At 38.0% G+C, this 14337-nt stretch overlaps 1 protein-coding gene across 3 annotated transcripts in view; it reads left to right on the forward strand.

Moving 5' to 3' along the window:
* The first annotated feature begins 1660 nt into the window (after positions 1–1660).
* Positions 1661–14337, forward strand: part of SLCO4C1 (solute carrier organic anion transporter family member 4C1) — a 28541-nt gene continuing 15864 nt past the window's right edge. The window contains exons 1-4 of one of the 3 annotated variants that reach the window (XM_039567565.1): positions 1661–2073; positions 6909–7172; positions 11268–11462; positions 14098–14194. In XM_039567565.1, coding sequence (XP_039423499.1) covers positions 1839–2073; positions 6909–7172; positions 11268–11462; positions 14098–14194 — 791 coding nt within the window. In that variant the 5' untranslated portion in view covers positions 1661–1838. The remainder of the gene's footprint in view (positions 2074–6908; positions 7173–11267; positions 11463–14097; positions 14195–14337) is intronic. The other 2 variants (XM_019289601.3, XM_039567564.1) reach the window with 2 other exon arrangements.

Genomic DNA, 14337 nt, shown 5'->3' on the forward strand with positions numbered 1-14337 from the left:
AGATTAGACCTACACTGGACACCACAATGCTACCCTCCTCCCCAGTTTCGTTAAAAATGTTGTTGGCTTCATCTGAACATATACTGAGCTCCACTAGCTTCTCTTTTTCTTTCCGTTCTGTCACCTTCCTGTGGTGATAAAACAAAACCACCAGTTGGTAGAGTTACAACTAGATGAAGATAACAAGAAACGTAGCTGATCTGGCAGAGCAAGAGCGGTTTTCATATCTTATTAGCAGTATAATAATTTAGCAATTTCATGAGTTACTCTTACTACACAAGTATGGAGGCACTCTAGCAAAAATCAGGATGTTGTTTCAAATGGCATGTCCTACTTTATTATAATTAGGAGGATATGAAAGAAAATCAAAAAATGGAAACACAAAAAGAAGACTCTACTATATTCTTTCTGAAACAGACTGGTGTGCCAGCTGGTTTATGCATATCCTTAGACCTCTCATGAAGCTGTTAACTGGGATATATTTTGATACCCACTTGAGGAAACAACATTCTGGACTATAGCCTGAAACTATAATTAATTTCAGGGCTTCAGATCGTCAGTGACCAGCAGAGGAATGCTTCACTGGAGAGCAGCTTTCTGTGCTCCTGTGGGCTTGGGAAGATCACTGCTGGCTGTGGGGGGGGACAGCACCTTGGAGGGACCCTGAGGTGGCCAAGGAGGAGAGTGGAGAAGGCCCAGGAAGTCCATGGTCCTCCAGCTCTAGCCACCATACACTGTCCCCTCAAGACGCCACAGAAGCAGCAATAACAGCTGATTTTCCATTTTCAATTTATCTATTTGAATAATTAGAAACATATTCTCTTGTCTAACTTACTTGTTTTCTTTTTACAGAAGAAAGTCTCCATGTAGTTTCTGTGCTGCTATATGAATACTGGAAAATGTGTGCTTCTCTCTAAGAACAGACAGTTGGGAATTCAAGACAATGCCCTGGCTTTCACTGTGAAACCAAAGTCACTGCTGATGTCTCCAGTTTCAATCCTCTTTCTCTTGACCCTAAAATGTCTTGGACTCTTAAAGGGGGAAGGACTTTTCAGGACTAACTCATACTGCCCAGAGATGATCACCAGTGGTGACAGCTAATTGATCCCCAGACTCTCTCCCAGTTATTCTTGTGCAGAGGAGTCAAACAATTTATACTAAATGCAAACAAACTCAGACTTTCTTATGCCTTTGACAAATTCTCATGGTTCATGTCTGCAATTGAATCAATGTGTTTAATGACTGGGAACTCCTGCACATGGAAACTTTCTGAGAGAATAGTATTTCAAAAGGATAGCATCTGCAAACGTCCACAGTTTTTGTTGTGGGCAGGTCATGTTGCCTAAAGTGGGAAAGTACTATATCTGGTACATTTTGCAACCTTTCCCTTTTTGCAACACTTATACGGAACGGGGTCTTTTTGGGTTTGTTTTTTGTTTTTTTTTTTTTTCCGTGTCGCAAAAGAAACATTCCTGATTACTTTTCTCAGGTACTTGGCCGGTGCTTTGGTTGTTGGTTTTTTTTTTTTTTTTTTTTTTTTTTTTTTTTTTTTTCCCGTCAGAAAAAAAGTTGTTGGAGAATATCGACGTGCCGGTCTACCCGCCCGACGTTCAGTGAACCGCTAAAAGCTGTTGATACTACGCGGCCGTGGTGTGAGAGGACGTCCCTGCCGCGCCGGCCGCGAGGCAGGAGCGGGGGCAGCCAGCAGGGCGGGCCGAGGACTGGCGGCGGAAGCGCTGCCACCTGCCCGGCGGGGCCCGGGCCGCCGGCGGGGTATTTAGCGGAGCGTTGGGCGCGGGTGCCGCTCGCAGCCGCCGCTGGCAACGGCCTCGGGCGCCATGGAGGGCGGCGGCATCGAGAATCCGGCGTTCGAGACGCCCAGCTCCGACCTCGGCCGGCGATACCACGCGGGCCCCGCCAGCCCAGGTGCCGGCGCCGCGGCCCGCGCCAGGCCCTGCCTTGGCCCCGAGGAGGGGCCCTGCGGGTGGGGCCCCTGCACCCCCAGAGCTCTGCAGCTCTGCAACAATTCCGAGGGGTACTTGGCTGCCTACAGCCTGCTGGCCATCTTCCAAGGTAATCTGTTCCTGCTGCCCAGGGCACATGCTGCTCCCCGTCCCGGGGCTGGGGGGAACCGCCGGGAGCCTGGGCTGGGGAAGGCAGGGAAGGAGTGGTGATGTTTTTTGTGGTGGGTAAGGAGAGACAGAGTTCCTCTAGTGCTGTTTCTGAACACTGACGGTAATGGCTTGACTAAGGAGAAGAAAGTACACTTGTGCCCTCGATGGGGAAGTTGCACGGTATTACTCTTTGCAGTTCACTGTTTCTCCTTTCTTCTTTTCCCACGTTCTTTATTGACCACTGCTGAGTCCACGGTCCTACCAGCTCTTTGCTTCATGCTCTTGTCAATGCTGCATCCCCACTGATCACAGGGAAATAGTGCTTGATGTGCACCACAGCCAGAGACTTACAAGCCAGGGATTAAAACACCAATATAAATACAAAATTGTAGTACCTCTCCACTTTACTACCTGCTTACTAATTAAAACACTATCCTGGCCTGGTTGGGTGGGACTTTGTGAATCCCAGTGCACCCATCTTCCTAAAACTTAACTAATGGTTTAAGTTCACCCTTGGGAGTAACCTGAAGTTTAGTTTGCCCTACATTCCTGTTGTTCAGGTTCAGAGATTCTTGTCCATATTTTTGGTTTTCTGTAATGATTGGTTAGGACCTCAGCAAGCCTTAGGCTTAAAAAGTAGAAATTAACTGAGGGGAGGAGAAGAATTAGTGTAAGAAATATACAAAATTGACGTTTGTAAAACTTAGATATTTGTCTGCCAAAAGGATGATTGAGTTCATGTTCATAACCTTTCAACTTTATTTGACTAGCTAGAAAAGAAAAGGGTGTTTCCTGAAAAATTTGCTTTAAAGCTCATTGTTGTTACTCATAAAGAGATTTCTATAGAGGGGTAGAGGGAAATGTTATATATTTGGAGTTAGAGGAGAGGGCAGCCTACAGCAAAGAAACATAGGGTTTGGATGTCTCTGTTCCACCTGGAACCACACTGAGGCAACTGGAATGGTATGAGAAGAGAATTAGAGGCTCTGCTTAAAACCTAGAAGGACTTTAATGCTACTTGTGATGCTTGGAAAGTCCTTGCATGAACTAGTGTCTTGGTATGTGTTTCTGTGAACTTTTTCTGATTTTAGTCCCTTCAGATTCTGATATTGTCTTAGCATATAGGTTTAGTGTTAGAAGAGAAGTATTTAGAAAGTTTTGGGATAAGCCTGTTGTTTCTTGCTTGGATTTGAAAGGCCATGCTATAGCTGGTAGGAGCAGAAGATGATTACTGTTGCAGTTGTCCTGTCATATTTATTTTCCCTATAAATAAAAAGGGGGGGGGAAGGGTGTGAAAGAACTTCTTACATCATAGGTTTCAATAGTAGCTGAGTAGTAGAAGACTTTTAGAATACACATATAAATATTTTTGAGTGGCATAAGAATATGGATAGGCAATTGGAAATACCCTGAATATGACACGAAAAAAATTGTTAAACTAAACAAAGTGTCTTGACTATTTCTAAGATGTCTAAATTTCTTAAAATCAGTCCTTCTGATCTGATTGTTGAGCTGACTAACAAACTCAGCATACTTTAAAATCTTGTTTGTAGTCTGGTTAGGTTCCCGATCATAAAAATAACTTGTGTATCATAAGAATCTGTCCCCTTTGGAGGTTTTGGGTGTTGCTTGTGCCACTCATCCAGGTCTTGCTTCTCTTATCTAACTGTATATGTATGCCAGGCACCTAACTTACCTAGTTCAGGTTTAGGGCCTTAAAGGAAGGCTAACTAAAGGAAACTTATGATGTTTGGTTTGGAAGCTGGTTTAGGCATGGCTATTACAGATCCTGTGACATTCTTGGTGTGTTACCTGGATTTTCTGACAAGAACCTTTCCTTTGGTTAGAATATAAAGGAAACTGGGTGCTGAAGACTCAACCTGCAATTCTTTTGGAGATGTGGGAAAAACAAGGGTCATCAGTAAGAAATTCAGGGTTATGTGTGAAACTTTGTGAAAATATTCAGGTCTTGCAGCTTCAGAGTTTAGATAAAAGCAAACAAAATACAACTAGGATTTTGAAGTTATGTGTCCTAATACTGTACTCTAGTTTGGGTCTGATCATTTGACTTACCCTCCAAATTACAGAAAGCATCACTGTGGAAGATAAGATATATCTATTAAACTTTCTAATGCACCTCTAGAAAAGATTATTTCTTAATGCATTGAAGATTAATGAAGTAATCTGTAACACACTTTTGATGAATGTAAGTTGTTCTACTAGACTTTTTACATGAGTGAACATAGTAGGTGATTATCTGCAGTGACCTGGTATATTGTGAGTCTAACTTAAGGCATGTGTTTGTCAGAATATTTTCTAGCTGCTCTAGAGAATAGGTTGTTATCATTAGCACCTGATATGCTGTATTGCAACTTCTCAGAGGATTTCAGGTAGAACTTAACTCTAATTTCTGGCTCTTTCTGGTTGAAGTACATGTGAAACCTGTATTTCCAGAATAGAAAACACTTCTTTGCCTAGAATGTTTTTACATGACTAATACTTGCTTTGTGTATGGCACTTAGAGTTGCCTAAATGTATGATTGCATCTAGTAATACAGTAACTGGATATGCTGCAGTTCATAGTAGTAGAAAACAAGGTAGAGGTTATCTCACTATTTTGAGTACAAGAAGGACTGTTTATTTCTCGTGTCATTAATAATTTTTAGTACATAAAGCAACAGAACCACAGTTTGAGACTGGTCCAGTCTAATCTACGTGAAGTCTTTGAATAATGCTAATATTTTATAGGCCAATTAGGCCTGGTACTTTTACCAAGGCCTTTTTAATTGCTATTTTTGTGTGCCTGTTGTTAAAGTCACCATTCTTATAACAACTGCAAAACACATATTTTTGTTGAATGGATGAAGAGAAAAAATACTCTTTTGCTTTGTCATAGCAAATAAAGTTGGTTTATAATTAATCTGGATTTTATGCGTCAGTACACACTGTACCTAAATCTCTTAACAGATGTGGCAGGACAACAAAGTTTTGGTTGAGAATAGTTAAAAATTAATTTCTATACTACAATTTTAAGTGTTGGGATGTCCTTACAGAATTTGTTTTTCAGATCAAGTCATTATCAGTTAGTATCTTTTTCTTGGAGAGACTTTAGTGATTAATCACTAGATTATGCAATTGGAGAAGTTATGCTGCCATTCATCACATCTGCATTTTTACAGATGAAATCTAATTATCCAGTATAATTACCTGGAAGGTTTTATGGCTTTTAGGATGTAAATTAAAGGTAGTGACTTAAACTACATAAAATACAATGCCTTCTAGGCTCTGTAATCCACTTGCTGTGTAGCATACCTTCACACGAGTGTTATAAAGCCTTAGTGAATGTTTGAAGTTCTGGCAGATGGGAAAAACTTGTTTGTTCATTCCTTCATGCTAGTATTGTTCTTTGGTTAATGCTTCTAAAGAGGAAAATAAAGTTGCTGAATGTGTAACTAATGGCAGTGGAAGGACACCTGAATACTTGTGTCAAACCCATGTGAATTTAAGTGTGATGACTAAACTGACAGGTGAAATTGTCAGCCTTAATAAAGAGGCCGTAGTAGGGTATTGGAACTAAGATTGTGCCAAGAGTTGTTTCCATATAGAAAGCTGAAGTTTGGCCATTAGAAAAACATTTATATTTGGAGTAATTTTTTTATTACATTTGAGTGCTCTAAGGAGATGTTGAAGTTTGGCTCAAGTAGTTGTACTTACGGATGGTGCATAGCTTGTTGAAAACTAACTTGAACACATTTCTGTCACTAGTCTTGTGTTCTCATTTTAGAATGACAGTAGAGAGTCATGTTGCAGTTTTAGAGTAGGGGTAGAGGCTCATCAGTCATCTGTAAGATTACAGAACTCAGATGTATTTGCATCTCTGACTCTAAGACTTTGCAACTTTTTTTCAGGTATGTATTTTATTATGGGCACAATTTAATTAGGCTATGATAGATTAAGTTATCTGACAGTGTTATAATTACAGCGATCTATTGTGTAACTGAATCCTATTTTGGGACTGCTAAAACCAAACTCCTGAAAGTTTAACTACCTGGTCTTTCTCATAGAAACAGAATTTGAAGCAGGATGGAAGATTCAAGTTAGTCTACAAAAAATGCTTTCGTAAAAATGAAGAGAGTGTTTAAGCATGCAGTGGCAATTGTAGCTTACTTCTACTTTTGTATAATTTTTTTTGCAGTTCATCTGTGCTTCAGTAGGGCAGCTTGTGCAGTGCCTTTTTTCCAGGTTGTTTGATACTTTTGCTTCAGGGAAGTTAAAGATTCAGGGGGGTAAACCTTTTTTGCTCTGTTGAAGTAAATCCCCTCAGCTGCTCTGAAACAGCTGCAAAGAATTTTTAAATAGCCTTACACTTTTTGTATTATATAGGATACATGTTCATTCAGAAGCCTTCTTTTATCTTCCCTTTGTGGTGGTGGGGAGTTGGTTGTTTGCAGTAATTTGAAAACTATGTCCTGAACTTGCTCCAGTCATATCTTGTATTCTAATACAGGTTGTAACCTTGACTATTTTAAAAGTATCTTATGACATTGTAATGCATTCTATTTGAAATCTGTGCTTCTGACAAATCCACAGGTCCTGTGCAATTTGGCTGGCTAAGCTGGCACTTATTGATCTACTATATACCTGTATTTTACAGCTAATAAATACCATTTAAAGGAATCTTGTATAAATATATATTAATTTTAACCTTTCCATCACACAAGGGTAAATTTATCTCTGCAACTCCATTGAATTAAAGTATCTTTGACTAATTATCTCCTTTTTTTATTTTTGTAGGTATTGTGGTAAATGGCCTGATTAACATCAGTATTTCAACAATTGAGAAGCGTTATGAGTTGAACAGTTCCCTCACTGGCTTGATCTCTGCAAGCTATGACATTGCTTTTTGTGTATTGTCACTGTTTGTATCTTACTTTGGAGAAAGAGGGCACAAACCACGATGGCTTGCTTTCTCCGCATTTATGCTAGGACTGGGCTCACTTGTATTTTCCTTACCACACTTTAGTAGTGGAAAATACCAATATGGAGGTAAACTTGAAGGTAAGCTTATTGTTACCTTTTGAAAATTACTCTAAAAAATTTAAATCTCTGTATCAACTTGGTGCAACTCTTAATTTGGTGCAACATAGTTAATCTCTGTCAAAGTCCTAAAATAGGGTGTTATCTGTAACTAAAAATAAGATGATTCTGTGAAATCTCTAAGTCCTAGAGCTGCCTTTCTGCACAGTAAACTTTATTTTTCCAGAAGAAATTTGAGTGTCAATATCAGTTCTTAGTCATAAACAACATTTAAATAAAATGCTTTTTTTTCCTTGCCTTGATGAATGCAATTAAAATTCACTTTAAAGAAACAATTATCTGGCATCTCTTTGTGACTAGGAATCAAGTTAGGTCAGCAAATAGGAGAGATGTTAAATGTTAGACTTAGCATCTTGCTGAAAGGTGACTACTTCTTGCATTTCTTTGTGGTTTTGAACTATTAAAGGCATCTTGATTAATTCATTAACAAGTTTCTCTAAGTTCTTTTAAGAAAGATGTTGATTTTAACTTGCGGATTTATTTGAAATAAAGAGGAGACAAGCAGTACTGAACAAAGCAGTACTTAAATCATCGGTGTAGCTATCTGTCAGTTCTGAAACTTTTTTCATTAAACAAGACTTAGCACAATATGATTAATGCCAACTGTATTTCAATTTAGTGACACATCTATAACTAATACAGAAATGTTCAGATATTTTTAAAGCAGGATGACTTGATCTTTTAGGATTGTCTTGTTTTTGCAGTCTTTAATCAAAATTATGCCTTCAATGACTAAGCATATTAGAGTGCTCACTAAAAAGAATCAGTAGCTAAGCAACCTGATGAAAGGTTGTTGATTCTCAAATTAATTTCTCTAGTGGTAATTAATTTGTCAACTTTTATGAGCTGTCTAGATGTTAGTTTAAAAAGTTTGGAAAGCTGTTTTTCCCTGTCTAATAAATGAGGATCTGAAATGGAAATTAACTGAACTTTTAACTGAACAAGGTCAAAGGAAAACATCTTTACAGTTTTGGGGGCTATGAGCAGATATTTACTTGTTAGCTCTTGGTAGAGGGGCAACAGGTTACTTGCTCCTGGCTCTGCTACAATTCAATTTCTCTAAAATTTTGGTTTCAGTATTGACCTTCTTACTTCACTATAGGATGAAAAGGAAGCTGAATTTAATACATAAAAGTTTAAACCTGATTTTAGTTGGTTTTTTGTGTTTTTTTTTTTCTGGTTTTGTTTTGGGGTGGGGTTTTTTGTTGTTTTTTGTTGTTGTTGTTTGTTTTTGTTTGGGTGATTTGTATTTGTTTTCTGTTGTTGTTTTGCGTTGGTTGGGCTTGTTTGGTTTGGTTTTTGGGGATTTTTTTTGTGGTTTGGGTTTGTTGTTGTTTTTTTTTTTTTTCCCCCCATTTGGGACAAGATACTGACAATATGGGAGAGCAGATTACCAGCTATTGCAACTGATCTTTCCCCTTTCAAACACTTTTAGTTGAAATCCCAAAGAATATGTTACTGTTTCATCCAACATCCATCATTGAAGATGGCTGTAGATACTGGTACCTTTATTAGGGACATTTTCTACATGGCCTTGTGAAATCTAAAAGTAGTGGGGAATTTTTGAATTGCAATATGTTTTCTTCACCGTAGTACTGTCAGCTGACAGCATGCCTGCTGTTTTGACTGTTGTAATGCAGGTGCCTTTGCTGTGCCTGTGTGAGTACATTTAAGATCTTAAGCTGATTTAAACAAAACACTATCAAAGATAAATGACTAAGAGTGCCCGGAATGTGTCTACACCATGGCAGTAAACATAAATCTTCAGGTGCAGTGCAACAGTATCCCTTAACTGTCAAGTAAACCACTGTACAGGATGATGAGATGTCTGGTTTAGCTAGTTCTGAGGTTGATGAAACATTTTAACTATACAATTAGTTGCAGAATTTACTAGCACCACAACCCCAAAGGCTTCCTTTTTCATTATTTGTGTGAGTCACTTACAGAGATCTTAATATTTTTTCTTTAAGCTTGTATTTGAGGCTTTGTATTAAAATCTACCACTTAATTTATTTCTGAACAGCTCTTTACTAGTTGGTTACTTGATTACTAATGTTTGCCTGTTATATGTCAGTACAGTGAGTTTTACATGTAGGATAACTTTAAAGTACAGTTCAATGCAAAATTTAATATGGCTGCCATATTAATTAATAAGTCTGGTCTGAAATACAAAATACATCTAGCCTCCAGCATAAGTCTTACAGACTTCCTGGAACTTACTGCTTTATCTTGAGATAACAATTTACTTTTATTCTGAGGATATATGTATCCTACTGTACAAATATATTTGATCACTTATTTATCACAATACCTCTTCCTGGAAATAGTTTAATCCATGTCATATTGAAAGATTTGCTAATCAGTGGTCTGCTTATTATTAATCTTTTTTTTAAGCCACCGTAAAATGTGTTTTCTATTCTCCAGAAAGGTTTTAGACTCAAATTTGTTACCCAAGTGTGACCAGCTGTTTGTTCTCGTAACTTGTCCAAGTTGCCTGAGCCGCCGGTGCCGCAGCTGGCTCCGGTATGTGCAGTCGGGGGCTCCCCCTGCTGGTGTGTCCTAACAGAATCAACTTAATTTCATAAATCAGAGACGGCACAGAGGACTGTAAAAACTGCAGATATAATAAGCAGTGTACCTTTAAACTTCAGTCTCGGATTTTATTTTAAAAACTAAATATGTTTCAATATGTCTGTGACACCAAATGTGAATCATAGTTTCTCACTTGACACAAGGAAGATAACTTCATTGTGAAGACAGTCAAACATTGGGACAGATTACCCAGGATACTTCCTAAGTGGAAAGGAAGGAAAACTTTAAAGACTCTTCCTTTTGAAGTGAGGTTTTCTTATCCCTTGTGTTGGCCTGTTTCTGTGCAATGGTGCTGTATCACTTTTTGTGTGCTACAGGAAGTAATGATTAAGGTAAATTTTCTTAAATACCTAGTGTGTGGCCAGCACTTCCTTATGCTTTGTTTTGTGAGCCCAAAGTGTGGATTGATCTTGCCCTTTCTTTGCTTTAGTAAAAAGTGTTCTCAGATGTAAAAGAACTTAAGGAAAATAAAGTCTGTAATAATTTTCTGGTGAAATAATGTGAATTAATCGGTCTAGTTACCTGATCTGGAGGACATTTTCATATATTTGTTCAGTGGGGCTCATTGCTACCAAACTGAAGGGTTTATCCTCTTTCTTTGGGTTTTATGCCCTTATGTTGAGAAACATGGAAAGAACCATGCTCCTAAATCTTGTCACTTGGTATTCTGTTACCAAAAGTGCAATGATAGCAAGAGAAAGGAGAAGACAAAACATACTCCCTGTCTTCACTTCCTCTTTGCCTCCTTGTAGTGCCAAATATTACAGCAGCAGACACAACCTTACACTGCTGTACCACTACTTTCCTCTTTGTGTGTGTGCACAAATACAGAGGATTTACATTAACTTCTCTTTTTGGAGGCATGGCAGTGTGTGTTCTATGAGAGATAGTGGCATAGGTTTTTAAGGTTTTTCCTTTTTTCATAAGCAAACACTTCCCAAAAGAGTGAACGTAAAGGGAGGATTATCTTTGCATTTTCTGCACTTTCTATCAGGCCCAGATTTCCTCAGGTTGTTCAGGCTGCTCTGTCACTTAAGAGTGGAAGTTGTTAGTGCTCCTCAGAATTGTTATAAGGTACAAGAATAAAATGAAGCGTCTGTTACATAGGAGTATTCATAACCTGTGGAATGACCATTTGACAGGTGGTAGGTTGTTCAGTTTTTTCATACGTCTGGTCAATAATACTTTCAACAAGCCAAAGCATTTTAATAGGGCTGTTCATGTTGCCTTCCTGGAGAGGAAACAGAAACCAAGCCCAAGAAAAAGTGTTTCTTTTGGGGGATATGATATTGTGGAAGGCTTGGCACTGCCATGTTAGATATATTAATAGGTATGAATATTAAAATGGGAGCTTGATGTAACAGCATTCTTTTGTAGTTTAGCTTTTGGTATAGATTTTTCTTTAAGTTGGACGTGATGAGTTAGGTTACAGAATTGTAAAATCTTGCTGTCTCTGTTTTTCAGACACGTGTCAAACTGCAGAAACCATCTTTGCTAATGCCACTTGCAGTGCCAGCACAAACTCTTCACTTCACAAGTATCTGTATGTCTTTATCCTCGGACAGCTGCTGCTGGGAGTTGGAGGAACCCCTCTATATACTTTGGGGACAGCTTTTATTGATGATAGTGTCCCAAAACACAAGTCTTCCCTTTATATAGGTAACTTAAAAACTGTCCATATACATTGTCTGGATAGATCATAGACTGCAATGTCTTCCAAATGTTTTTATTAATTCCTCTAATTACTTCCTCTAAGTCTTGTAATTATTACTTATGTACATGAAGTATTTCTACATCCATTACTGTGCAATTTAGTTATTAGTCTGCTCTAAGTACCAAGTCTTTTCAATTTTTATTTTGTAGAGCCTGGTAAAGCTACTTTGAGCACCCCTTCTGTCAATTTTTCATGTCAGTAACTAAAAATTGTTAAATGGTTAATGTAGCCCATCTGTTAATAACAGAGTAAGTTGTAGCAAAAACTTAACTTTTTAGTCACAGATGTTGAAAAATCTGTCAGGTCAGAATCAGTCAGGTCAAAATCAATCAGGTCAGAAGCTAGAGCATATTGTTGTATCCTTTAATATTTTTGATGTACCTTCTAATAGTAGGCTGTCCACTCAGTCCATAAACACTGCTGTGCCTCATGGGATCAATCCAGTTCTCTAGCAACATAGAAATTTGGCACTTGGCTGTACTGGAAGTACAGAGGTTGCTTTCCTGGGACTGTTTAAAAGCTAAGGAATACTACTACTTAGCAATGGTTTTTAATCTTTTTCAGTCACCATTCTCTAGGTTATGTGCAATTTTATTGCAAAGTTCCTTGCAGTCTAAGTGTTTTCTATGGGTATGAAGATATTTATTTCCCCCATCTTGTATGTAAGCTGATTAAAAGCATATTATCTATACTTGTAACTTATAGGAGGAATTCAAAGCATCTCAGATTCCAGGACTGTTTTCCAGACTAAATCAATATTTTAAGGGACAAAACTGAAATAATTATCTGTTTGCATGCAATTTTTGCACAGTTTTTCCAGGCAAGCTACTTCATTAGATGCCAAGAAATAGGATAGTTGCAGATGATAAATCTTAGATGACAAAGACAAGTTTTATTTTTGCTGTTTCTTTATTTTGAGAGAGATAATATTACACTTTTTCTTCCTCCTCTGCCTCCTCCCCTGAAACCAGTGAAATAAACAGAGCAAAATTAGGGCTGTCTGCATGACTGGGGGAACAAGGAGTGACCTGAAGACTCAGGAGAATGGTGTCAGTGTTCATACTTAAAAAGTGCACAATCTTCAGGCAACTGAGTTGAGTTCAGAAGAGCAGTGTATTCTGCTTAATATAACAAAACTGGAATGCAAGTGAGTGGGTTGGTAACTACACCTTGATTTTTTTTCTTGCTTCATGCAATGTATTAAGTGTTAAATTATATTGTGTTGCTTTACCTAATAGAAGAAGACTTATGCAAGGCAGAAAAAACCCAAAACCCCCAAAACAAAACCAAAATAAATCCAGAACCCACCCATAAAATTGTCTGTAAATAGCTGCTAGCATCTTTTACTATAAGCCTGCAGCTCATAAGTTGTTGTTTTCTTTCTCTTCTAAACTGCATGCATTTTCACAAGGACTGGGACATCTACAACTAAAGCCGCTGAAGTTAAACAATTCCAAATGGTATTTAAACTGAGTGTGTGGGAGGAAGTAGGCACTTTCTAAGCTCAGTTTGAAGTTCTGCAGGATGAATATGAACTTAACTCAGAAAGTTCCTATGACAATGTCACTATTCCCAAATAGTGGAAAAACTATTTGGTGGGAAAACCTGGGATATAGCTACTCAAAATTTATTTTGACTTACTTGAGTGTCACATTTTGCATTGCTTCCCCCCTCTTGCACTCCTCTCACCCTCCTGACTCCCCCATAATTTTCTCTTACTAACTAGAGGGAAATTAAGTACTTGTGATCCATGCACTTCAGAAACAAATGAGAAATCCAGATTGCTTCATCTGGGGAAACAGAAAGAATGCATGTTTACTAATTAAAGATGGATCTAGTTGCTATTAATTGCAAGCTTTAATCTGCAGAGACAGTGTTCCTGCTATCAGGGAGTGCTAAAATGCAACAGAAATCTGTCTGGTAGGCCAGGGATGCTATTGTGACATCAAAAAAGTCATGTACTCTTTTGTAGGGTATGGTTCCACCAGCAACTTTGCAGGTTGGTGATTTTTTTGATGGTGCGTAATTTCTTTTTTTTTTGGGGGGGGAGGTGTTTTTTTGTTGTTTGGTCAGGTTTTTTTCTTTAAAACTGTCAGGAGCTGTCAAAAGCCCTGGTTTTGTATTTTAAGGCAGGTATTACTCCAGTCAGACACTTTAATGCAACTCTGTCTTCTGGTCTTAGAAGATCTAGAAACCAACTTAAGATTCAAAAGCATAAACAAGCAAGTTCTCAAAGATTGTGGTCAATACTGTTAATAACCAATGTTCATAATTTCACTAATTTTTTTTCACCAGTTAGCTTTTAAATGTAGGCACAAAATGGGCAAAAAAGCAATCTAATAATGCTTAAAGGTACAGTCAGTTAAATTAATTTTCCTGAACCTCTGATTTGAAACTTCTGAGAGCTGCAAATTTCCTTGTTGAGGCATAATTATAGATTTTGTCTTCTATACACCAGTGAAAGAGCAGGTTGACTTACACAAAACTTTTGGTCTGAAATTGATTTAAGAATTTTATTAAAAGAAAGCTTTAAAAAAATTTAAAGAAGTTATGGTGAACTTGATGTATTTTCTCTTCTAGGAATTGGCTATGCCATGTCTCTGCTGGGTCCTGCTGTTGGCTATGTTGTCGGAGGGCAGCTGCTTAAGGTTTATATTGATATCCAGATGCCAAAAAGGCAAGATACAACTTAGTTTATTGCTTCCTCTTTTTTTTCCTAATAATTTTTGTTAAAATCTGTAGCTTTTTTCCCTGTGAGGAGAAAGTTTTTCAGAAAATATTGCATTTTCAAGAGCTTCATTAACTTGGAAACAAGTTGCA

Source organism: Corvus cornix, chromosome Z, assembly GCF_000738735.6.
Source record: "Corvus cornix cornix isolate S_Up_H32 chromosome Z, ASM73873v5, whole genome shotgun sequence".
Lineage (NCBI taxonomy): Eukaryota > Metazoa > Chordata > Aves > Passeriformes > Corvidae > Corvus > Corvus cornix.